The sequence below is a fragment of the Myotis nattereri genome (genome assembly GCF_964212035.1).
Source record: "Myotis nattereri genome assembly, chromosome: 19".
Taxonomy (NCBI): Eukaryota; Metazoa; Chordata; class Mammalia; order Chiroptera; family Vespertilionidae; genus Myotis; species Myotis nattereri.
The window spans coordinates 21,594,296-21,619,566 of NC_138095.1; the positions used below are offsets into that span (position 1 = coordinate 21,594,296).

At 50.4% G+C, this 25,271-nt stretch overlaps 1 protein-coding gene across 2 annotated transcripts; it reads left to right on the plus strand.

Annotated features, from left to right (window-relative positions):
- On the plus strand, positions 1-24,652 carry KCTD10 (potassium channel tetramerization domain containing 10; the record flags this gene model as incomplete). Of its 2 annotated transcripts, none has more annotated exons than XM_081113939.1 (7): positions 1-117; positions 5,985-6,198; positions 17,197-17,366; positions 19,960-20,049; positions 20,179-20,231; positions 21,085-21,280; positions 22,038-24,652. In XM_081113939.1, 7 exons carry the CDS (start codon positions 1-3, stop codon positions 22,230-22,232), a joined length of 1,035 nt encoding a protein of 344 aa, XP_080970065.1. In that variant the 3' UTR covers positions 22,233-24,652. The 2 variants fall into 2 exon arrangements, with proteins under 2 accessions (XP_080970065.1, XP_080970066.1); XM_081113940.1 differs by having other exon boundaries at positions 54-117; positions 19,963-20,049.
- Positions 24,653-25,271: the final 619 nt, after the last annotated feature.

The following is a 25,271-nucleotide window of genomic DNA, read 5'->3' on the forward strand; positions in this document are numbered from 1 at the left end:
ATGGACAGCGGAAGTTCCCGCCCCGGCCCCGCCTCCGCCCCTGGCTCACGCGAGCTGGGTGTTTCCTGCCTCTTTCAGTCCAGGTTGGGAGACTCCGGCGTCCTCCAGCTTTTCATGGTAAGGAGGGCGGTGCCCACCGACTGGGAGCTCCGGGCGGCCGAGAGAGCGGGCAGAGCCAGAGAAGAGGGGGAAAGCGCCGACAGAAGGGGGTGGGGGGGTAAGGGGCTGTCGCGGCCGGGAGGAGGCACTTGGGGAGTAGGATGGGGGCGAGGCCGGGCCGGGCGTGGGGGAAGGGCATTGGGTGGAAAATTGGCTGGGGTGGGGGCCTGGGGAGGTCCCTGGCTTTTGGAAAGCCGGGAAAGGGCACTTGGGCTCGGGGGGGCAGACATGCGTGTGGGTGGGGGATGTCTCAGAGTCGAGTGCTTGTAAGACGTGGGAGTTGGTGATGGTGAAGAGGACAAAGAGATGTCATTGAAGACGGGCATTTGGGTGGAGGGTTAGGGCTTGGGGCGATGTGAAGGAGACGGTGGGTTATGAGAGGACGGGGCGTTTGCGGTTTGGGGAAGTGGTCCTGGGAGTCGCTGGTTTCGGGGGAGTGGGGACGGGCTTCTAGGTGCGTCTGACCACGCCGTCGAATGGAGGAGAGAAATGGAGGGAGGCGGGCGGTGTGCGTGCCGCGCTAGGAGCGCCGTGGGGGGTGTCAGGGGCCCGCGGTCAGGGGCCCGTCCCCGCGGGGTCCGGCGCCTTGTGGCTGGGTCCTGCGCAGTCGCTTCCGTTGAGACCTCAGGTAGCCTCACCTAAGGAGTGGGGGTGTCTCACCGGCGGCCCCCCAGCCGTGGCGGGTGTCTGTGTGCTCGGGCTCCTCCGAGAGTCGGCCCTTTGAATGGCTCTTTGTCCCGGGACGGCAGTGAGCAAAGGTCAGCCCAGACCCTCGTTTCACTGGTTCGCCTGCGTCTCTGGACAGTGCAGTCCTGGGGGAAGAGGAGTGAACCCCAAGGCCAGTGCTGAGGAGGCCGGAGTCAGCGCGTACCTGAGTGCGGTCCGCTCCATTTCGCGTCCAATGAGGGCCAGCTGAGGGGAAGACGGCATGAAACCCCACGAGCAGCCCCAGCTGGAATTGGTTAGAAATGGCCACCTTTTCAAGCCCTACCGCAGACTGGAATCGGTCTGGGGTGGGGCCCCGCCATCTGTTTGAACAAGCCCTCCAGGGAATTAAAGCCCTGCTGTCCTTGGTTTGGGCTGTAGAATGAAAAGGGCATGCGAGAGGGAGTCAGAGCACCTTCATAGTTCTGATGCTTAATTTTCTCCCCCCAAAAGTGGGACTGATGACATTTTCCTCCCTAGACTCTCGAGAGACATGGGCCAGCAGTAGTTGGTGTGCTAGTCGCTGGAAGAGAGTGTAATTCGGCAGTAGCTGTCCCATAGGGTTTGGGGGGGAAGTGATGCCACCTTACGTGGCTGATGGAATGTAGCGGGGCTGAAATGGAACCGCGGGCTTTTCTGAGTTGTGGAAATGCCCCCAGTTCAGAGAACGTTGTATAATTAGCACCAAGGTCCCGACTCTTAGATCTAGCCGATTGAAACGTCGTAGCTTTGTGGCTCTTCAGTTCTGGCCACACATGAGAATCCCCTGAGAGCTTTTAAAACGCTGGTTTCTGAGCTGCCACCCTCCTCCTTTCCCCTCCCCAAATTTGATGGCTGGTTCTGGGGGGACGCCCGGGCGTGAGGAATGTTTCAGCATTCCTAGGTGATGCTGGTGCAGCCAGGGCTGTGAGCTCTGGTCTGCAGGGAGGCGCGAGGGGCAGAAGGAAAGGACACTGAGAACTTCACTGTTCATTCCTGGGGGGCTATTGCGAAGACTGTGGCTTTAACTGCATTTTACCAGTTAGGAAACTGAGGCTCGGATCGATCACGTGAAACCGAACTGCTGTCCAGGTTTACCAAACTCTCCACCAAACCTTCCGCACATACTCTCCGTCTACCGAGAGTTGTGTAGAAAACATGTACAGGTGAGGGATCTGGTGCGTTTTTTTCCCTCTTGTACTTGCCTGGGCCTCCTTTGAAGTCAGCGGTTTTCCCCGTTCAGCTGACTTTTATTTTTTAAGCGTGCATACAATTGCTTCCTGTTTGTGTCTCTGGGGCTGTGAAGTAGGGGCTTGCTTTTGTGTATGATGCTTTGGTGTATTTTTACGTATGGTCAGGAATTCACCCAGGCCCGGAAGCTTCTCCAAAGCCATGAAGTTCACTGTAGCCTAATTAAGGTACACCGGGCTTTTTAGAACAGTGGGTAGCAGTCCTGGCTGCACATTGGAATTACCTGGGGGACTTTTAAAATGTCTGTTGCCCAGGCCACACCTCCAGGCCAGTTACATCAGATTTCCCACGGGTAGGGCCCAGGCATGGGTATTATTATAAGCTCCCCAAGGGGTTCCGATGGGCAACCAAGTGCAGGGCTACTGTTTAGAATCAGCAACAGTATACTCAGGGGAGATGGAAAAGAGAGAAGCCTTGACTTATCCATCTAACTGGAATAAACTCCTTTGCTGATTGAATGGAATCCGTAACCAATACCTCCAGTATCAATTACCTCTCTGTTTCTGGTAACCAACTTTGCTCTCCCCTGTCCCACCTCCCTAACCTCATCAAACATGAAATCCAGCCTTTGAAACTGGTTAAAACCAGGAGGACTGGGGAGTCCTCTGTGGGAGGCTTGCTGTGAGAGGCTTATTGTCTCCCGCCAGGCGTCAGCTCAGCAGCTCTGAGCCTCGGGCTCTCTGCCACACCTTTCTTCCTAGTGCCTCTCCTGTAGAGGTGACTGACCTTTGACCTTTGGAGGAGCGAGCTCCGGGAAGGTTCGGAGCTGTCTTTGTCTTTTCTGGAGTCTCAATCCAGATCGGGATGGTTTCTGCCTTTATCTCTTGCCATTCAGTCGGATGTCAGTAGAGCTGGAACCAGTTTCGAAAGAGAAGATAATTTGAGACGCTGAGAGCGTTCTCGAATAGTCGTGGCTTGGGTGTTTCGTGTTTGAGTGGTCGCTCTGAGCCAGGGACCGTGCTGAGTGCTCTGTGCGTCCCTCGCAGCCCTGGGAGGCAGGCGCCGCTGTTGTCCCCATTTGACAGACCAGACTAAACTCAGATGACTCACCCGGGCTCCCCCAGCCGGTAAATGGCAAGGCTTCAATTCAGGTCAGGTCTGCCTTCCAAACCGCAGCCCATGGCCACACGTCCCCTCCCGTCTTTTCAGAGCTTGTTTGTATTTTCTGAAAAAGGGGCCTTCCTTTTTCAATTTATATGTCATAGCTCTGCAAGTGCTGAGGATGGCCATTGATAAAGCCATGGGCTCTGGCCCAGGCAGGACCTGCCCATGTCCTTCGCTTGCTCCGTCACCAACTCACTTTGGGAGGTGACTGAGCTATGGGTCGTGGTATCCGGATTCACAGAATGGAAATCGCCGTAGCTGTCTTCCGGCATCGCTTGGATTTTAAGTGGTTGTGGGTGGTGGTAGAAATGAAACTGGTGGTGTCTTCTGGGAGGGAGGAGCCACAGAAAGGTTCTCTCTCATTGGAGAAGGGGGGCTACACAGATGCAGCTGTTGACCAAAACTCATCAAGTCACACTTAAAATATGCTTTATTGTATGCGAATTATTTTTTACAAGGTATTGGAGAGCATAAGTGCATAAAGTAGATTGTATAAGTTTAGATCTGAAAAGGGTGCTTTAAAAGTATTCTCATTTTGGAACAATTTCCTTAACTAACACTCCCCCACCCCCAATAAAAAACCCACACTGTAAGCCTTCCCCTCTCCACTGCCACCGAATCTTGAACGTTTTTTAGGAACTCTTTATTCACATAAGCCGCTTCTATCATCCCATGTAGATTTCCGGGGACCCCAGGGAGAGGGGGGGATGGTTGGTGGTAACTGTTAGTGTCGGTCTCTGAGGACTGACTTCAAAGGAAAGCTAGAAGGAAGGGCCCAGCACTGCCTCGCGGCTCTTTCCTTTGATGTTTGGCATCTGGCCACAGAGACCCCAGGTGAGCTAAGCCCAAGCTTTTGAGAACGTGCCGCCTTGTGACGTTTGTACTGTTGCTTGAGGAAACACTTGTGTTTCCAGAGGCCGCTCTCCCTCTGTGCCACTCTACGAGCTCTGACCAGAGCCTCCCAGGGGGTGAGTTCCAGGCCACCCTTTTGGAGGGACAGTTGAACAGACTGGCCATTGCCTCTCTCTTACCGATCGAAGGCTGGTGGCCACCTATCAGTTCCTTATTTCAATGAAAAACATAACATTTGTGTTTTAAAAATTGTAAGCTCATGATGAGAGATCTGTAAAAGAAAGGCAGGCCTGACCAGTTTCGCTTAGTGGTTAGGGCTTTGGCCCATGGACCAAAGAGTCAAGGGTTCGATTCCCGGTCAAGGGCACTTGCCTCCATTGCAGGTTCCCCAGCCCAGGTAGGGATGCATGTGGGAGGCAACCAGTTGATGTCTCTCTCGCTCCCTTCTCCCTTCCACTCTCTTTAGAAATCAATGGGAAAAATATCCTCGGGTGAGGATTTTTTTTTTTATAAAAAAGAAAGGCATAAAGAATTTAAAACACAACTCTTTTTCAGTATCAGGGTATTTGTAAAAGCTTTGTGTCATCAGTTCCTTCTAGCAATCGCACTAGTAGCACACCTGTAGTTGACGTTATGTCCTTGATGCATCGAGGGAAAACTCTGGGGCATCCCAGAGGATTTGGGCGTGCCTTGAAGGGTTCGGGGGAGGATTCAGAGGAGTGGGGCTTTGCTCTGTGTTGGATGCTGTCGGGAAGCAGGGCTGATTCTGTGACTGGGCCTCTGTAATTCCTGTTTTGAAGGCGGGAAGAATGGAATGGGGCTGAAATTCGAGTTGGTAGAAAGGCAGCAGGAATTAGCCAGGGTAAGGGGACGTTGGGTCATGTTTGTGTTTTGGCCAGTGGTCTCGTGTGTGTGTTCAGGCAGTTACGGAGTGGCCTTATTTATGTCCTTGATCTGTCCATGGCCTTGTCCGGGCCGTGCGCTGTGGGGTTGTTCGTGTCCGAAGGGAGCACCAAGGACCAGAAGGGGTGTCAGGCCAGGGCCTGTTGGGGCCATTCCTCGGTGCTATTCCCCATATTTAGTAAATCCTCAGGCATCTTCTCCAGCCTTAGAATCCTACCTGTTCGTTCAAGAAGTGTTTCCTTTGAGTGCACATGTGCCAGGTGCCAGTCTCCTTTCCTGCGCCTGCTGAAATCTGGACACCGCCTTCATTTATTTCTCTGATACGTACATGAGAGCTGGCAGTGTTACAGAGACTATCAGATCGTGCTGTTTTGGGCAGCGTAGTACAGGAAGTCTATAATAATTTTTTGCAGTAACTTGCTTCCAAGAGTTTTTATGTCTGTTTAGTCCTCAGAAACACTTTTTTTTTCCTATAGGAAGTATTAGGAGTGGTAGTTGGGATCCTACTCACCTTCATAAAAACTCATTTCATCTGTAATTCAGCTGAGAGGTGGCAACGGTGGCTGTCTGGTGTGCATGGCGATAAGGAGAGAGACCTGGGCAGTGCCTCAGGCTGCAGCCAGTGTGTTTGTTTAGTGGGTAGAAAGGAAGTCCTCATAACACAAGAGTTTGTGGCAGAGTTGTACCTACCGGGTCAGCAGGTGAGGCCAGTGTATGAGGCCATCTGGGTGGAGTTGGGGGCAGATTGGGGAATACCTGCGTCTTGCCAGGGGGAAGCCAGTACCCCAACTCCCACCAGCTGTTGCCCTGCTGGCCAAGTTGGCCTCTGATTTTAAGAGAAGCCAGAAATCCAGATTTTTCTGTGAACTCCTGAGCTGTCAACATTGAGAGTGAAGTTTGTTTTCAATGCAGAATATACTTGGACTAAGCAGAACACATCTGGAGGCCAGATTCAGCCCAGTGGCTTTCAGAAAGAAGTAAACCAGACCTGGGGCCGTGACCCTGGTGACCTTGTGTCTTCTTCCTGGCAGGAAGAGATGTCAGGAGAAAGTGTGGTGAGCTCAGCGGTGCCAGCGGCTGCTACCCGCACCACTTCCTTCAAGGGCACGAGTCCCAGCTCCAAGTATGTGAAGCTGAACGTGGGCGGCGCCCTCTACTACACCACCATGCAGACGCTGACCAAGCAGGACACCATGCTGAAGGCCATGTTCAGCGGGCGGATGGAAGTGCTCACCGACAGTGAAGGTAAGCCGGCCTCAAGGCGCCGGGGACGGGCTTGTGGTGGAGGGCTTCCTTCTGGCTCCGAAAACCCGGGAAATGTCGCACGGCTGCAGGTCGCACGGTGTGCTCGGTGCTCTCATGGTATGCAGGGGACCCCTGAGGAGGAATAACAGGGAGACTGACCACCTAGTCTGCGGGGTGTGGTCAAGGAGGGCTTTCCAGAGGAAGTGGCATTTCAGCTGAGACCTCAAAACGAGGAGGAGTCAGCTGGACAGGGACTCTCAGTCTCGACTTGTTGATTTGCTGTGTGAAGTTGTCGATTCGCGGTATGACTTTGAGAAACACGCTCCAGGCCTCAGCTCTGTGAAATGGAGGCTGGACTAGCTACCCTAGTTGGTTCCCTTCTGTTCTCGCAGCGATGGGTCTCTGATTTCAGAGAGAAGTTCCAGTGTGAGTCATGAGCATTTTCTCTGGACGTTTGTCCTCCTGGGATGGGGTCATGGCAGAGTTCACAGACCGAGTTCGAGGGAAGCCTAGAAAAGCAGAGCTGAGTCACAGCTCCCCACTCAGTCGTTGGTGATCCTAATCAGGGTGGCTCAGAATTGAATCACAGCTCCCCATGTAGAAGCTGGTGATCCTAATCAAGGTGGTTAAGCTGTTGATGTCTCACTTCCCTCAGCTGGTGTAATGGGCACCGTGATCCCCACCTCGTGGGGCTGTTCGCTCATAGTAAATATTCAATATGCATATGTTCGTTCGGTACTTTCTCTTTCTTGTGGAAAATCATGTTAGTAAAAGGCAAAGAACTGCTTAAAGCCATCTTACCATAACTACTCCTGCCTTCCTGGAACGTCAAAGAGCACCTGACAAAGGGGAAGGTCCTTACCTGGCTGGGTTTAGGGAGCAGGTCCCATGAGGTTTAAAAATGGCCCCATCCTCCATTCCTTGGCCTGAGATTGCTTGGGACTAGGCCAGACCACAGCCGGGCCTGCCCCAGCTCACCTGTCTCAGGCTGCCTCGTGCTGATGCCCTGCCTTCCCAGGGCCAGTGGTTCCCGAGGGGGTGGGTGAGTTGTGACTCAGGAGGTGGGATTGGGAGTCCTTGGCTGGGTGCGCACAGTGCTTTGTGTGATCCTAAGAGGGCTAAGCTCATGCCGGTTGTCGCTGGTTGGGGTGTTTCCTTCTGTGCCCTGGAGAGGGCGAGGCTGCAGTTCCGTCCCTGGGCTTCCCGTGAACTTGGCTTTCCAGAACTGCCTGTGTCTTACTCAAAATAAACGTGAGCTTTGTATGAGTGGGAGGATCTCCTCGCCGTGCCACACCCAGCGTTGCCCAGGGTATTTGTGGAAATCAAGACAATGGCACCCGAGCTGCAGGAGGAAACAGACCTTATCGGAGAGCCCAGGATTGTTGTGGCTTTTCTTCCGCCCTACCCAGTCTCCGGTGGGGCTCAGGAAAAGCGCCCAGGCGCTTCCAAAGCAAAGAGGAAGCCTCTCTCCTGGGAAGGCCTCCCCTTGGTGGCCTAACGCTTGTCCCAAAAGAGACAGCGTCCTCGAGCTCACCTGTCCCGGACCTGGGAGAGGCCTGGGAGTGGCACCAGGGCACCTGCCGCGGCTTCTAGAGAGCTGCTACAGGATGCCCTTCCCCCTCGCTTCCTGGGAAGCCCAGCATCTCCCGGAAGCAGTGCTGCCTCTGACACTCCATCCTCAGCTGCTTCCATTTCCCTAACACCCGGCAGCCTTCAGACCCCCTTGCAAAGCTCACAAAGTGGCCTCGCATGGGTGTTGTTTCATTGATGCCGCACCTTAACCTTCGAGGGGTGGGTGCTGTGCTGTTGTTACAGTTGGAAGAGTGAGAGATCCACATCTCATGGGAAATGCTTTCTCAAAAGCTACTGAACCCAGGCCTTGCTGGCTCTCATCAGCTGCTCTCTGTGGCTTCGTGTGGTCCCAACGCCCCGTCCAGGTCGCCTCAGTGTGGCAGCCTCAGGGTTCAGCCGCTGGCTTCGTGCTGAAGCCCGTGGTGCCCTGTGAGCTGGGCTGTCCGGCTGGGTGTCTGCTCTTCTTTTCTACACTGTGCCAGGCAGAGTCCTGCTGGTGAGTGCACTGCACCGCCCGACCCATGGCCTCAGTGTCACCTCAGGACACAGTTGGGCCCAGAAATAGGGAAAATGTGCTGAATCTCAGCTTCACCCAGGAAGGCTTTCAGCTGCAGCAGAGTTTGCCACAAACGGCTGAAACTACAGGTGCCACTCAGCCCGGCAAGTGAGTCCAGCAGCAGAGCCTGTGGCTGAAGGGCCGGGCTCAGAAGGCCCAGAGCAGTGTGTGTAGCTGTTGCTGGAAATCTCTAAAGGATGCCTGAGGGACTGGCTGCCCTGGGGAGGGACTGGAGTCCAGGGTGGGCAGACTCTCACGGGCTCCGTGCCCTTCAGCCTATATGAGTTTTGCACCACCACATGCATGTAATTCCTAAACCAGGAAGAACCTGGGCACTGGAGTGAGATGGGCCTGGGTTTGGGTCCGGCCAACAGCCATAGCTAACATGGTGGCATGATTTCTGAGTCTGGAGCATTGTGATCATTTAGACTGTTGCTGTTCTCTGGTCATGTGACAGTGGGGGGGTGACTTTTTCTCTGAGCCTGCTTCCTCCTTTCCAAGTCTCGAAGGTAGTGCTCTTCAGAGTTGTTATGGGGTTTAAATGAGGAGATTAGGAAGCACTTGATCAAGTGCCTCTCATATGGAGAGACTCCACAAATGGAAGTGTCCGTTGTGGCTCTAGTCCTGCCTGGGTTGGGGTGGGCAGAGTGCTGCGAGGAACTCTGGAGAAGCCTGCCTTAGCGCGGCTTACCGACCTCCTGCCTCAGGGTCTTTACATGGTGACTACAATTTTCTTCCCTGTTTGCCTGGTTGATTCATACTTACTCTTTATAAAATATATTTTTTTTTATTTTCTTTTTTTAATATATTTTATTGATTTTTTACAGAGAGGAAGGGAGAGGGAGACAGAGAGTTAGAAACATCGATGAGAGAGAAACATCGATCAGCTGCCTCCTGCACATCTCCCACTGGGGATGTGCCCGCAACCCAGGTACATGCCCTTGACCGGAATCGAACCCGGGACCCTTCAGTCCGCAGGCCGACGCTCTATCCACTGAGCCAAACCGGTTTCGGCATATTTTTAAATACATATATATATTTTATTGATTTCAGAGAAGGGAGAGGGAGAGATAGGTAGAAACATCAATGATGAGAGAGAGTCATTGATCAGCTGCCTCCTGCATGCCCCCTATTGGGCATGTGCCGTGACCAGGAATCGAATCTTGATCTCCTAGTTCATGGGTTGATGCTCAACCACTGAGCCACACTGGCCTGGCAGTACCATGCTGTTTGGATTACTATAGCTTTGTAGTATAGTTTGTCATCAGGTAGCCTGATACCTCCAACTTTGTTCTTCTTTCTCAATATTGCTGTAGCTGTTTGGGGTCCTGTGTGGTTTCATATAAACTTTTGGATTATTTGTTCTAGTTCTGTGAAAAACACCATTGGTATTTTGATAGGAATTGCATTGAATCTATAGAATGCTTTGGTCAATATGGACATTTTAACTATGCTAATTCTTCCTATCCATGAACATGGTATATGCTTCCATTTATTTGTATCTTCAGTTTCTTTTTTCAGTGTCTTATAATTTTTTGAGTACAGGTCCTTTACCTCCTTGGTAAAATTTACTCCTGGGTATTCTGTTTTTTTGTTTTTTTAATGCAATTGTAAGTGGGATTGTTTTCTTAGTTTCCCTTTCTAATAGTTCTTTATTGGTGTATAAAAATATAGCAAATTTCTAAATATTTATTTTGTAACTTGCTACTTTACTGAATTTATCAGTTCCAGTAGTTTTTTTAAAATAGGGTTCTCTATATACAGTATTATGTTATTTGCAGATAATGACAGTTTTACTTCTTTCTTTTGAATTTTGATACCGTTCATTTCTTCTTGTCTGGTTGCTGTGGCTGGGACTTCCAGTACTATGTTGAGTAAGAGTGGTGAAAGCAGACATCCCTGCCTTGTTCCTGATCTTACGGGAAGTGTGCTTTTACTGTTTCCCCTTTGGATTATATCAGATGCCTTCTCTGCATCTATTGATATGATCATGTGATTTTTAGCCTTCATTTTGTTTATGTGGTGTGTCACATAACTTGAAATGTGGCTATTGGACCAACCTTGCATCCCAAGAATAAATCCCAGTTAATCATGATGTATGATCTTTTTAATGTATTGCTGGATCTGGTTTGCTAATATTTTGTTGAGGATTTTTTAAAAATATTTTTATTGATTTCAGAGAGAAAGGGAGAGGGAGATAGAGATAGAAACATCAATGATGAGAAAGAATCATTGATCGGCTGCCTCCTGCATGCTCCCTACTGGGGATTGAGCCCGTAAACCAAGCATGTGCCTTTGACTGTAATTGAACCTGGGACCTTCCAGTCCGCAAGCCGACGCTCTATCCACTGAACCAAACCAGCTAAAGCTGTTGAGGATTTTTGCATCTGTGTTCATCAGGAATATTAGCCTATAACTTTCTTGCTTTGTAGTGTGCTTATCTGGTTTTGGAATCAGGATAATGCAGGCCTCATAAAATGATCTTGGGAGTCTTCCCTCCTGATTGTTTGGAATAGTTGGAGAAGAATAGGTGTTAGTTCTTTGAAAGTTTGGTAAAATTCACTGGTGAAGCCATCCAGTCCAGGACTTGTCTGTTGGCAGCGTTTTAATTACTGCTTCAGTTTCATTGGTTGTCATTGCTCTGCTCAGATTTTCTGTTTCTTCTTGACTCAGTCTTGGAAGAGTGTATGTTTCTAGGAATTTATCCATTTCTTCCTGATTATCCAATTTGTTGGCATATAGTTCATAATATTTTCTTATAATTCTTTGTATTCTGTGGTGTCAGTTGTTACTTCTCTTTCATTTCCGATTTTATGTGTGTCCTCTGTCTGTTTTTCTTGATGAGTCTGGTTAAAGGTTTATCAACCTTATTTATCTTTCCAAAGAACCATCTCTTGGTTTCATTGACCTTTTATATTGTTTCCAGCCTCTATTTTGTTTATTTCCTCTCTGATCTTTCTTATCTCCTTCCTTCCACTCCCTGTGGCTTTGTTTGTTGTTCTTTTTCTAGTCCCTTTAAGTATAAGGTAAGGTTGTTTATATTTCTTGAGGTAGGTCTGTATTGCTATGAATTTCTTTTTTAGGACTGCTTTTGCTGTGTTCCACAGCTTTTGGGTTGTTGTGTTTTCATTTTCATTTGTCTCAGGTACCTTTTGATTTCTTCCCTTGATATCATTGCTAACCCATTCCTTGTTTAGTAACATGTTATTTAGCCTCCATATATTGGTGTGTTTTCAGTTCTTTTCTTGAACTCGATTTTCTATTTTTATACCGTTATGGTCAGAGAAAACGCTTGCTATGATTTCAGTCTTCTTAAATTTACTGTGATTTGTTTTCTGGCCTAACATGTGGTCTCTAGAAAATGTCCCATGTGCACTTGAAAAGAATGTATATTCTGCAGCTGTGGAGTGAAATGCTCTGGAAATACCAATTCCGTCAATGTGGTCTAATGTGCCATTTAAGGCCTCTGTGTCCTTGTTGATTTTCTGTCTGTAAAATCTACCCATTGATGTCAGTGGGGTGTTAAAGTTCCCCACTATGACTGTATTACTATTGATTTCTCCCTTTGTGTCCATCAATATTTACTTTATATATTTAGGTGCACCTGCATTGGGTGTGTACATGTTTACAAGGGCTATGTCCTCTAGTAGGGTTGATCCTGTTACTGTTTATGCAGTGTGCTTCTTTGTCTCTTATTATAGCCTTTGTTTTAAAGTTGCTCTTTTGTCTGATATAAGAATTGCTGTCCCAGCTTTTTTTGTTTGTTTCCATTGGCATGAAATATCTTTTCCATCCCTGTACTTTCACAGTGTATCTTTTGATCTGAAGTGGGTGTCCAGCATATACATGAGTCTTGTTTTCTTACCCATTTAGCTACCCTGTGTCTTTTGGTTAGAGCATTTAATCTATTTACATTTAAGGTGATTATTGATAGGTACATATTTATTGCCATTTTATGATTTATATATTTATGTTCCTCTGTATTTATTTTTCTTAAAGAAATCTCTTTAACATTTCTTGTAATACTGGCTAGGTGGTGATGAACTCCTTCAGTTGTTTTCTTATCTTGGAAGTGCTTTTTTTCTCCTTCAAGCCTATATAATAAAAGGCTAATATGCAAATTGTCCCCTCGACCAGGAATTCAACTGGGAGTTTGACCAGGGGGCGGGGCCGGCTGGCCAACCACCTGCCACCCCTCCCCCCAGCCAACCTTGCCCCCCGGCCCCAATCAGCCAGCCAGCCAGCCAAACCCCACCGGTGCATGAATTTGTGCACCAGGCCTCTAGTTTTAAATAATAGCCTTGCTGGGTAGAGTAGTCTTGATTGTAGGTCCTTGCTTTTCATCACTTTGAATATTTCATGTCAGTCCTTTCTGTCCTTCAATTCATATTCTGTTGATGGTTATTTAGATTGTTTCTAGTGTCCACTGTTAGGAACATTATCATTCTTGAACACTCTCCCTGGCATGTGTGAGTTTCTCTAGGCCAGTGCTTCCCAGCCTTTGCCACATCAAGGGACACCCAGAAAATCATATTTTCACTTTGGTAAATGAAGGGGCTCTGACCTCCCCAGGCCCTACCCAGCTGCCTCTGGGGCTGCAGCAGTAAGGTCTTAAAACAGTTGGGAGCTCTGTCCTAGAGTTCATTCCCAGGGGTGGCATTGGGGGTACAGCATCTCCAGCTCCATTCGATGTGAACAGTTGTGTCAGGTTACACTCCCCACAGAGGTCTGAATTTTTGCCGACACTGGACACTGTCAAACTTACTAATTATTTCCAATTTGATGACTATGCTATGGTACTCTGTTGTTTTAGTTAACATTTCCTAATTTCTAATGGGTTGAGCATCTTTTTATGTTTATGTTTCATCGTATGGCTGCCTGATTGCATCTTACACATTTTCCCATTTTCCTTTTTGCTTTGTAGAAATAAGTGTGCGTTCTGGATTTTATACCTTATGGTTTTATTTTATATAAACATAAACAACATAAATCTGACTCTTACAGGTTTTTAAATGGTGAGTTTTGGTGCCTCAGTTTTTATGTGTTTTCTTTTTTTTCTTTTTTCCACTTTGGTCTCCTATCTACCCCAGTGGTATTCAACCAGGGATGATCGGATCCCTTGGGGACATTTGTCCAGAGATATTTCTGGTTGTCACAATTTGGGGGTGAAAGTGCTACTGGCATCTAGTGGATAGGGGCCAAGGGTGTTGGTGAGGACCCTATGATGTGCAGGACAGTCCCTCCATAACAGAGGTATCCAACCCCAAATGTAGTGCTGAGGCTCAGAAATCCTGCCCTAGAGATTCTGATTTGGAACGAGGACAAGAATCTGAATTTGTAACAAGTACCTCGGGTGACTTACGATCAGGCAAGTTAGGTCCGAGCAAGCTCCCTGTAGGAAGTGGGGGAGGAAAGGGAGAGGGAAGCACATGGGATGCTGGTGGGACTGGGAGAGGGGAGCCTACCTCCAAGGGACCTGAAAGCCACACAGACACCCTCCTGGGGGGGGACCGCCGCCTCTGGATGCTGCTTCGTTCTCAGGCAGCGATGATGAAATGTGCAAAGGGCTTGTCATCAGAGGCCTAACTTGAATGCTGGCAATAGACTCGGCTTTGTGCTGTGTACTCCCCAGGCGTTCCCTTATTGTACCTTTATGCCAGCCGTGGGAGGCACCATTCTTAGGAGAGGAAACTGCTGGGCGCAGAGGTCAAGTGGAACACTAACGTCACCCAGCAAGTACGCAGACCTGCGTTTCCAACACAGGCCCACGCTCCTAACCCTGTGCTGGGTTGCGTGTCACACCGTCCCAGAGCCTGGGCCTCACTGCCCGTTCACCTCCCAGCCTCGTCCAAGGGCCTGGGCTGCCCCGCTGTGCACGGCTTTCCTACACGGCCCCGTGCTCTGTGGCAGCAGGAAAGACGCCCACAAGCTTGACTTTTGCTTGTCTACGTGCAAGGCTGATTCAAAAGGACAGATTCCTGCTTTGAAAGCAACTAAAATACTTTAAATTCAGAATGCTAATTGAAACCTCATGGGGAATGTGCCTGGCTCCTTTGCCCTTATTTGTCCAAAGTATGATTCCTTCGCCACAAGCATTTCCTGACGGCATTCTTGAGCTGGAGCCCAGTGTGACGGTCCGCCCATTCGCTCATGGAAACTGCGACAGTCCGTAGTAATTGAAATCACTTGATTGATTTTAAGGGCCCTCGCACTTTCCAAGCGGCTGAGTTGTCCATGCGTCAAAGACAGAATGGGACGTTTTCTTCCCGGAGCAGCTGGGCTGAGGTGGTTGCCATTTCTCTCAAAGACTGAGGTCCGCTTGTCTCACCCTCACTGGCCTCCTCAGTTCCCCTGAAAGTAGTTTTCCTAAGTTCCTCCTTCTTCTTTGTTGTCTAGTTCTACCTCCCCAGTTTGGGAGTGTCCCTGAACCCTCTGAGCCTCGGGGATCATCTGTGGGAAGGTAACGCTGTCTTTCCATACCTTCTCGGCTTGTTGAAAGAACACTAGCTCCAGGGTAGCATAGAGGCTGTTATAAGCTGGTGGCCCACAGGCCCAGTGCGGCCGGCAGATGCATTTGGTTGCCCTTCAGTGCATTAATGACAGGCTTTTAAAAAAACTAGTTTACCAGTCTTTAAAAATCAGATTTCACAAAAATCTGCATTTTTGACTTTGCCTGAAACGCAGCTCTGGACCCGCCTTTCTGCCTGGCCACTCTTAGCTGGAGCTGGGAGAGCCCGCCCTCCTTCCCCAACAGCCCACGGGGCAGCGCACTGCTCTCTGGTCTCTCTGGTCAGCCATCCACGCAGCCCACCTGCACCCATTTATCCTGCCTGCTCCAGGCCCGCTCAGGCACCTGAGCTACATAACAGATACTAAGTCTAAACTTCGTGTCTCAGTTGTAGAATTGGGTCATGTCCAGCAGACACTGTCAGGGTCACGGATATCCCGCTCTTCCTGGAAGCTAGCGTGGGACTCCAGCTGCACCTTTGCATTGTGTCTGCCATGTTCTTCCCACTTAGGAAACCATAGCTGTGTGGAAATACCAGTGGAAGGTTCTAGAGAGATGAGATTAGACCAAAGGCTCAGGAAGTGTGGGCTGAGGAATTGCAGGAGGAGAGCATGGAAATGGCCTTCTTATCAGCTCTCCTGGTGATTGTTGCAAAGATTACCTACTGGTCTGCTGCAATCAGGAGAGGGCTTTGGGCAGGGCTGGGTTTGCGGGACACGGGTGGGGGAGGTGAGCAGACATGTGACTCTGGATATGAAAAAGGTGCATTCGTTGCTCTTGGCTTTTGTTGGCCTCTGCCACTGATCCAGGGCCTGGGGGTCTGAGCAGGGCACAGTGGTGTTAGGAGTGGAAATGTGGGCCCCTTTTCCTGAACTGTGAGCAAAGAAAGGGCGGGGGGCATAAGGTTACTGGTTTCTGTCTAAACCTTCCAGCTGCCTCATGCATTGGTGTTTCTCACCTGTAACAAGGGGGACAGGCGACCTGGGGAAGCTCCTTGCCTGGGGCTGCCCTGCTGGTCCGGAAGGCCAGACTGTCTGGCTTCTTTCTAGTTTTACGTTTTCTACCCACACACACATGGTCTTTGTTCCAGTCCTATTTCCCACTCCAAATTCCACTCCCCAGGATATTTGCATTTCAGTACTTTTGCAAACCCCATGGCATCTCTAGGGGAGGAATAGCAGGCCAGCGCTGAGGCTGCAGAGGGCACTGAGGAGTGGAAGGGCTTGTCTTCCTGGCCCGGCCTAGGGGTGGGGAACGTCCAGCCTGCGGGCCATATCAGACCCAAGAAATCTTTTGGTCTGGCCCTGCCAAGGTATGAGGGGTGAATTAATTAAATGTTTGACCAAATATAGCAGCCTAATTTTTAAGTTGTTAATTTTGTATGGCCCGCAAATGATGCTATAAATATCCAAATGGCCCTTGGCAGAAAAAGGTTCCCCACCCTGCCTTTCCACTAAGAATGTTTCACTGTCCTGGTTCTGGGCAGCAGGGATTGTTCCATATTTGATATGAAAAATACCCCCTCCCCCACGTTAGCCTGCATTGCTTAAGGGCAGCTCTGTCTCTCTGATCGCTGTCTCCTTCACCATTTTATCTCCAGTTCATCGCTGTCACTAACCAGTAAGTGTGTGGGAAGTTAGGGATGGAATTTCCTATGGTGATGCTGGTGTCACTCTCAGAAACCACAGGTCCAAGGCTGTGAGAGGGAGCCTTCTGCTTCCTTAGAAGTGGCTCTGCTATTTGAAAGTCTGAAAAAGTCTTATAGAAAAAGACTCATAGAAAGACGGACTAGAGCCTGGCCTGCAGGTTCCGTTCCTGGTCAGGGCACATGCCTGGCTTATGGGCTCAATCCCCAATAGGGGGCGTGCAGGAAGCAGCCGATCAGTGATGTTCCTCTCTCATCAATATTCCTATCTCTCTTTCTCTCTCTCTAAAAACCAATAAAAACATACGTTTTAAAAAAAGAAAGAGGGAGTAGATATTTTCACTCCATGGGCCTTTCCCTATTGTTGGGGTCATTTGGACGCATTTTATCGAAGTATGGCATCTAGGCCCGTCTGGAGATGTTCTCGTGTAAGGGGTTTTGAGGGAATTTAAAGAAACGTGCTTTTAGACGTCAGGGCCCCTGGCATCCAAGAGCCTGAGGCCAGGTGAATCCCGTGTGGTGGTTCCCAGCCAGCAGGGTCTGGAGGCTGTGACTGCGCTCTAGCCAGGGCCTGGTCAGCCTTTTGCTGGTGACTCTCTCTGTGGTCCTGCTCTCCTGGGAGGCAGAAGGAGCCAGGAGACACCCCAGTTCTCCTCGGTCCCCCAGAGAGAAGTGCCCGTGTAATGAGCCCTTCCCTTCCTCCTTCTCCCGCTGCAGGCTGGATCCTCATTGACCGCTGTGGGAAGCACTTTGGTACGATACTCAACTACCTTCGTGACGGGGCAGTGCCCTTGCCGGAGAGCCGCCGGGAGATCGAGGAGCTGCTGGCAGAAGCCAAGTACTACCTGGTCCAGGGCCTGGTGGAAGAGTGCCAGGCAGCCCTGCAAGTAGGCATCACCTTTCCTTCCCATCAGGGGGCAAGGCCCAGACCCACCTGCCTTGCTCTGCAAAATGGGATACTTCCTGCCGCCCTGCCCTCTGTGAGGGTTAGTGAGTTAGCCTGGAGCCGCTCCCTGTGGGTCAGAGCGACCCACGAGGCTTCTCTGTAATGTTCAGGCCGCCTAACTACTTCCTGGCTTATTCCGTCTCCATGGTGTTGGATCCTCTCACCTGTACATCGAAACCCTTTAGTGCTGAGCCTGGGTCATAATACTTCATCAGGTTTCTGGGCCCATTAGGACTTACTCTCACCCATGAGTTCTCGCTGGGAGCCTAGCATAATCTCTGCAGACACAGACCTCCCCCCCTCCTCAACTGGACCTGGGGCAGGGACAGCAGGGTCCAGGCTAGTGACAGCATCATTTCTATGAAACCACAAAGCTTCCAGACATAGCCGGTGGCCATTCACGTCAGACAAAGCTCCCTCATGGCAGAGTCAGAAGAGCCCCTCTGGGTGGTCACAGGAACTGGATCTGTGTACGGGAAGCTCTTATTTGGGCGTCTCCCAAGCCACGTGTCTGTCTGGCCCCCAGTGGACCAGTACCCATCATGCCTCGCTCCTCAGGAACTGTTTCCACACACCGCCTCTACCCCCAGAGTCTGTACCTCTAAGTGTCGTAGCCTTTACTTTAGTATTTTTATTTCATTTTTATATTTCTTAAAGTAATACACATACGTCATTTAAGAAGTCACTTAGTTTTGCAAGGTTGGTGTAAAAAATACCACCAAATGCTTTCACTCCCGCACATCCTCCCCCCGCCCCTCACCCACAGGCAGCCTCTTTTAATTCTTTCAATAGTTATTTACTTTCGTATTTCTTATACTGCTATTTATTGGCATTTCAGTTTTCAGTATTATTTACAAGATTACTATAGAAAATTCAGATTTAGCTCATGCACTACCACCATCCCCAGCCACTGCCAAACTTACGCATATTTCTCCTCCTGTTCTCCCAACGTAGGTTGTCACAGTTTTGGTAAATCGGTATTCAGAGCGTGCATTGGGATGTCGGTATTGTTAACAGTTGAGCCAGAGTGTACAATGACTGTTTCCTTTCTCGTGTAGCTTTTCAGTTTGCCAGGCTGGTGATTGCTGCACCGTTGTGTTTGCTTGTTTTCTGAGCACATCTCCCTAATTCAGCCCTAAATTCTCAGGAAGGTCAGCCTCCTGCTGGTGGTGCAGACACCACAGTGCCTCTGACTCACCTTTGTCTTGGAGACATGCCCTTTGGGTTCCTTTCTGTGGCTTCCACTGGTCTGAGGTTAGACTTCCAAGACTGACCTCCGCCCAGGTTCTATTACGTTTATCTTCCTGTTCTACTTTCTCAGGGGTTTGTTTTTTGTTTTGCTTTTCAGTTTTATCTTTTCAGCCCTTTCATTGAATGTTTTACTTCTGCTGTCACATTTCTAACCTCAAAGGCCTTTTCTTGGTCTCCGATGCTCTTGTTTATGTAGCAGCTGGTCTTGTTTCATAGGATGAAAAATCTGCTCTCGTCTGTCTGATGATACTGGTATTGGAGGTTTTCTTTCTGCCGCCTTCATCGTCTGACTCCTTCCCTTACTTTTTCTCTCTTTGTTTGGTCTCATGTTTGAGAGGCTTTGCACTTACAATCGGATGATCCTTGGCCTGTTGAAATTTAAGAGGAAGCTCTGAAAAGCGGTGTGACTGTGGGGGGTCCTTGTTGTCCAGTGGGCTTCAGGGGTGAAGGATGGGCTGGCTTTCCCAGCGGGAACCCCCGTGTCAGATCTGTCAGCCTCTTCTTGGGCAGCTCAGTTCCTGGTGGAGGAATCCTCCTCTCTTGCCGAGGGAATAAGCCCGACTGGCTGCCGTCTGGGATCTGAGGAGGGGAAGGGCTGAGGGTGCCTCACCATTTAGTGTGTAAACCATTCACTTAGTCCCTGTTTCAGAATAGCAGCTCAGTCCTGTACACACCTGAACATGGACCTTCTTTCCAGGCTGGAGAAGGGGCTCTGGCACCTGGTGGGCGAGCCTCCCCTCTTGCCCTGTGCCCACCAGCCTTGAGAGCTGTTCTTTGAAAATCTCCAGGATCCTTTCCCATCTGCTGACTTAGGTTCCGGCTTCCTCCTTGCTTATCACTCATCTGTGATCTGTTCTCCAGCCTCAGATTGTTTATGTCTTCTGTCTGCTGGCTTCACGTCTCTCATTCTTTTTTTCTTACAGGCTTATACTTTTCTTTATTCTTCTGCAGTCATTGCCATGGGGTTTGGGAGCTTTCACGCAGTCATGTGTCATCTACCATGTTCAGGGTTTATGTTTGAGTGGCTCCCTGGGCTGTGGGAATGTGCATCGTTCTTAGTGTTTACTGAGCACCTGGCATATAACAGCCGCCAAATAGCAGACTTGTTGGAGAACTCGACTCCTGGTCGTGCCCCCATCCTAACTCACGGGTGGTAAGAGTCCTCCTCCCTTCCCACCGTGACTGCCCATCTGCCCTCGCCAGAGCCTGCCTTTGCCCGCGGGCCAGCTTAACCAACCCAGTGCAGGGCAGGCCTCCTCGGCTGAAAGCATGTTTTGTTCCAGCAGAACAAAGATGCTTATGAGCCTTTCTGCAAAGTTCCTGTTATCACCTCATCCAAAGAAGAGCAGAAACTTATAGCGACTTCAAACAAGGTATGGTGGAGGCCCCGTGGCACTCTTCTTGCTATCGGAGGTGGCAGGGCCAGCCTTACGGGAAGCCAGTGGTTTATGGCATCTGCACTCCAAGTAACCCTCTTCTTCCTTTTTTAAATCAACCCGCAGCCAGCTGTGAAGTTACTCTACAACAGAAGTAACAACAAATACTCATATACCAGGTAAGGCGCCAGCCAGAAAAGACTTCTGTACTCGCTAGGAAAGCCTCCGCTCACACCAGCAGGCCCGGCTCCTCTTATTCCCTCCAGATGAGGGTCCCCCTGCACCTCGAGGAAGCCAGATAGGTAGATGGTAAGAAAGGGAGAGGCTAGAGAGGAGATAAAATTCACATGTACCATAAATTCACCCTTTTAAAGTATGTAATTCAGTAGTTTTTAGTATATTTACAGGTTGTGCAGCCGTCACCTAATTTTTGAACGTTTTCATCACCTCCAAAAGAAACCTGGTACCCATTAGCATTCGCTCCTCATTTCCCTACCAGCAACATCTCCAGGTTTCTAGAATGCCTGGTGGCTCTTGGGAACTTGTGACTCTAAATCAGGAACTTGAGGGACCTTAGGGGGACCTGATGCAGTTACTCAAGACCCGTCATCTGAACAGGATAGAGCGTCGCCTCAGCAGTTCCGTCCTGACACTCCTGTGCTTGCTGGGCTGTCCTCCGTGCCCCACCTGGTGCCGGCACCCGCAGGCCCGTGCTCTCAGCGCTCCACCTCTGGCGGTTGCACACGCAGCATAGCAGCCTCTCTAGCACACTGGTTAGGAGCTCAGGCTGAGCGGCTGGAGCTATCTGTTTTGAGGCCTTGGCTCTGCCATTCATTCGTTTTTTACCTCAAGTAATCACCCGCTTTCTCAGGCCCTCTCTTGCCTTCTCTGAGCAGTGGGGACTGGTGCCTTTCTCATGGGTTATTGTGAGGCTGAAACGGGGTAGCGGGGATAATGGGCCCCGCGTGTGGACACTGCCGGTGGCGGGGTTATCACCCGCTTGTGGTCACCTTACCAAATGCTCTTTTGCAGCAATTCTGACGACAATATGTTGAAAAACATTGAACTCTTCGATAAGCTCTCTCTGCGCTTTAACGGACGGGTCCTGTTCATAAAGGATGTCATCGGGGACGAAATCTGCTGCTGGTCCTTTTATGGGCAGGGCCGGAAGATTGCTGAGGTCTGTTGTACCTCCATCGTCTATGCCACTGAGAAGAAGCAGACCAAGGTGAGGGCTTGGCGCGGACGGTTCTGCGTGGCTCACCTGGCGTGTGTACTTGCACAGCTGCCATTGTCCTTTGGGCCCCGCTAAGGTGCAGACGCAGGTCCTAGAGAATCCAAATGGCGCTCCTTTTGTGCCACCCAGCATGTCGGGGCAGCCTCACTGCCCCTCAGTCCCTTTGCCCTAAGTACTGACTCACATATCCTGCTACCCGTGTGTGGCCCGCTGCCAGCACTGCCTCCTGCTTCAGTGACCTGACGCTGCCTGTACGCTTCCTGGTCCTCCCCCCAGCACGCTTCCCACCAGCACGGCCCCATCCCGTCCCGGTCATCAGAGCAACAGGGCTGCCTTCAAGATCCTGACCTTGGCTTTCTGTCTACTCGCTGCCATCTGTCCGTCCTCCTCTGACCCACTGACCTAGAGCAGCCCTCCACCCTCACAGGGCCACTCAGCATCCTTAGCTCCTACCCTGTTGACTTCCTTCTGAGCACATGACCCCCTCACTGATCTGGACTCTGAGATCTAGTTTTATATCATCCGCTCCAAACCAGTGTACTTACCCTCTCCCTTCTGTCTCTGCACCGTTCTGCAAAGCTAATGCATGCTGCTGGAGCTGTTACAGGCCTGTGCCCCATCAGGCCTTCTGTTTCCTTGCTCTCCTTGGAATCCCAGAGGCTTATTAGCCTGAAAGTACTGGGTGGAGGTGGCGGTGGCAGGCCGTGTGTGATGCTCGCTCACCTGCCTGTATTTTGTGGGGATGCAGGTGGAGTTCCCTGAGGCCCGGATTTATGAGGAGACCCTGAATATTTTGCTGTATGAGGCCCAGGATGGCCGTGGACCTGACAATGCGCTCCTGGAGGCCACAGGTGGGGCGGCTGGGCGCTCCCACCACCTGGACGAAGACGAAGAGCGGGAGCGGGAGCGCATCGAGCGTGTGCGGCGGATCCACATCAAGTGACCTGACGACCATGCCCACCTCCACCAGTGAGCAGGCAAGCGGACCCGAGCTCTCCTCCCTTCTCCCCACTCTGCACTGATCCCGTGCGGGCTCCCAGGCACCTTCCACTTCCCCTGGAGTCTGGAGACACTTTTGTAACAAGCCAGATGATTTTGATATTTTTCGACAAGGTGAATTGATTTGTACCAGGTGAATGCTCCCGTGTTGTTGACAAGCTGTGTCCAAGGGCTCTACTTTCTGTGAGAACCTGGAAGGCCCGCTGGGTTCTCAAAGGAAACGTGTGAATGCGTACGAAGCGTATGTGAGGACTTCCGTTTGCAGTATTTATTTTTGTGGATGTTGACTACCTGTTGGAGCTTCTTGGATGGCGTTGCCTTTGGGGTTCAGTGTGACAGCTCTGAGGGATCCTGCAGCTGGTGGCCACCAGGGGTGTCTTCAGGCTCTGTTGTCCCTCATCCTCCCGCCCACCTGGCACACTGGCTGGTGCCTGCACGCTTCCCAGACGGCTTTGCTAGAAGTCCGCTCTGCAGCAGGACTTCATGCCCAGAGCGTGTTGGTAAATAACTGCGGCTTGTGGCAGTGGAGGCGGGACCTTGTGGGCAGTGGTAGGCTTCGTGTAGCTCTGGGTGCCTGATCTGTTTAGGGGCAAGCCTCTTGCTGCCTTGGCTGGTCTGGTGCCTGGTGAGCCCCACACCTCTGGCTAGGGCAGAGCTGTGCTGGTAGCGAGTGCTCGCCCTTGTTGCCTCGCTGCTTTCCAGGAAGGCCATCTGGCCTGGTTGTGGGCACAGCTCACAGACCGAGGGATCCATTCCTTACCCCTTAAGCTGGGCTTACTGCCGCAGTAGGTGCCCTGCCCTTTGCTTAGAATCTCAGTGTGGCCCCAGCCTGGCATCCCTGCGGGACCACCAGCACCAGCAGCCTCGGGGCAGCTTGCCTGCTGTAAACGTAGCCATCACCTGGAGACCCCTTGGGTGTCTTTGCCTCCGATTTTGACATGGATGGAGTGGCTGTCAGTAAGAGATGTGCAGATTGTTTGGGTCCGGTTAGTGTTCATGGTGTTCAGGGGACGTGTGTGACTGTGATGGGGATGTGTGCATGTGGGGGATGGGCGTTCTCGGTACCTACCTCCCAGTCTCCTCTGCGCCTGTCAGGGACAGAGTGGGATGTGACTAGTATCGGTGGTTGAGACTAGACTAGGTAGAGTAGTTACAAGGTGATAGGAATGTGTGTAAGGTAGTGGGTGGTTTTTGTCCACTTTTCAAGGGAAACGTTACCGTCTTATACCAAAGGTATTAATATGGGCAGCCTCTGATACAATGTAGTCCAAAAAAACGAGTTTATATTTTGAAATGGTTTTTACAGCTTCGACTTTGTACGCCTTCCTTTTGTATCCAGCAGCGAAGCCTCCAATAAACCTTTGAACAATGGTGACAACCCCAAAATCAAGGACTGGGTAGATGCTTTTTAAACTGTGTGGGAACCTTCGCATGAGGCGGTTCGGATTCTATTAAGTGCTAAGGAAAGGGGGGCTTAAAAAATGTTTCTTAAATGTTTCATACTGTTCGAGTTCCAACAGCAACCCTGCCGTTCGGGTTGAACTTTTCTAGAAGTTAAAGTGAATGTCAGTTCTAATGTCTCCTGTAGGAATGGAAAAGCCATCAAATACATTGTTTTTAAATGTTTACACGAAGAGTACGTTTGTAGAACAAGTGATTTGTTTGGGCTTCTCCACCTGATGACCTAATGTTTCTGGCTGTCTCTGTCTCTCTCCTTTCACTGCTCCCCTGGGATTTGAGAGGTCCCTACGACATTCCAGGTGAATGCTGCTGCATGGCCCTGAGCTGACAGAGGGCCTTGGCTGGCCCAGCTGTTATCCAGTATATTCTACAAGGACCTAATTTTTCTTCTGCTAGCATTGGGGCAAACACAAGTCAGTATTTACGCTTAAGAACCATCCAAGTAAAACACGGGCCTAAGATCTGGTAAAGAGTAAAATTTTATTACATTGTAATAGCTTACAGTGAAAGAGGCGAACATCTTTTGGTCCCTTATAATCAAGTTGTTTTTTCTGCTATGCCACCTGATGGTGGTACAGGAGCCTGCGCCCGAGACGGCCCCTGGCAGAGCCCCTTTTGTCGCCCTCCTGCAGCGGCTTAGCAGGTTGGTCGCTGGGCAGGTCCCAGCCCTCTGCTTACTAATAGGTGTGTGTACCTCCCAGCAGCTATTCAGGGCCCACGTGGGAACACGCAGCCCGACTCTTGGATTGGGTGCTCTCTACACATCTGTGTGTCCTTAAGCTTTCTGTTTCTCTGTGCTATGGACAAAGATGCTGTAAGCTTTAGAAGTCGTCACTGTATGTTGTGCAAGCATTTGTGGACATAATGTACAATAAAAGTTATATATATATAATGCTTCTACGTCAGCCAGTGTTCTGGGTCTTTTCAGAAACCCCAGCACAGTGAAGTGCGGTTTTCAGCAGAGAGAGCCAGGCAGTCACAGTACCTTCTACTTGACCACCTTGAGGTTGCTCGGGGTGGGAAAGCTGAGTCATTTCCCTGTAGCACCTGAATTTAAACACCAAAAGGGAGCCTGGGGCAGAAACGCAGCTGGGCTTCTGAAAAAGCAAAACCAATCAATCAGCTGGTGTTGCCACCAATTTAATTTTGGGGAGACACAGCTCACCATCTGGACCCTAGAGAGCCCATGAGAAACGTTAAGGAATCGGGTACATGTCTAATTCCATGTATGTAAAGCAAAATTCAAACGTTGCAGCGTTTGTGAACTTTGAGTTACTCAGACCACCTATAGCACTCACTGTGCCTCGGAGGCAGCCGGCAAAGGGAGAGAAGCTGTTCCCACCTTACAGTGACCCGGCAGAGTGCGCAGCGAGTGTCTGTCCTACTGGGACGTTCACCACCACCCTCTCGGTGACGTGACTCCCTGAGAGGACGCTCTACGTTAGCGCGACAGGGCAGCTGAGACGCTGGGGATGGGCGCTGGCATGAGAAGCTGCTCCGTTTCTTCAGAGCCGCGGGAGCC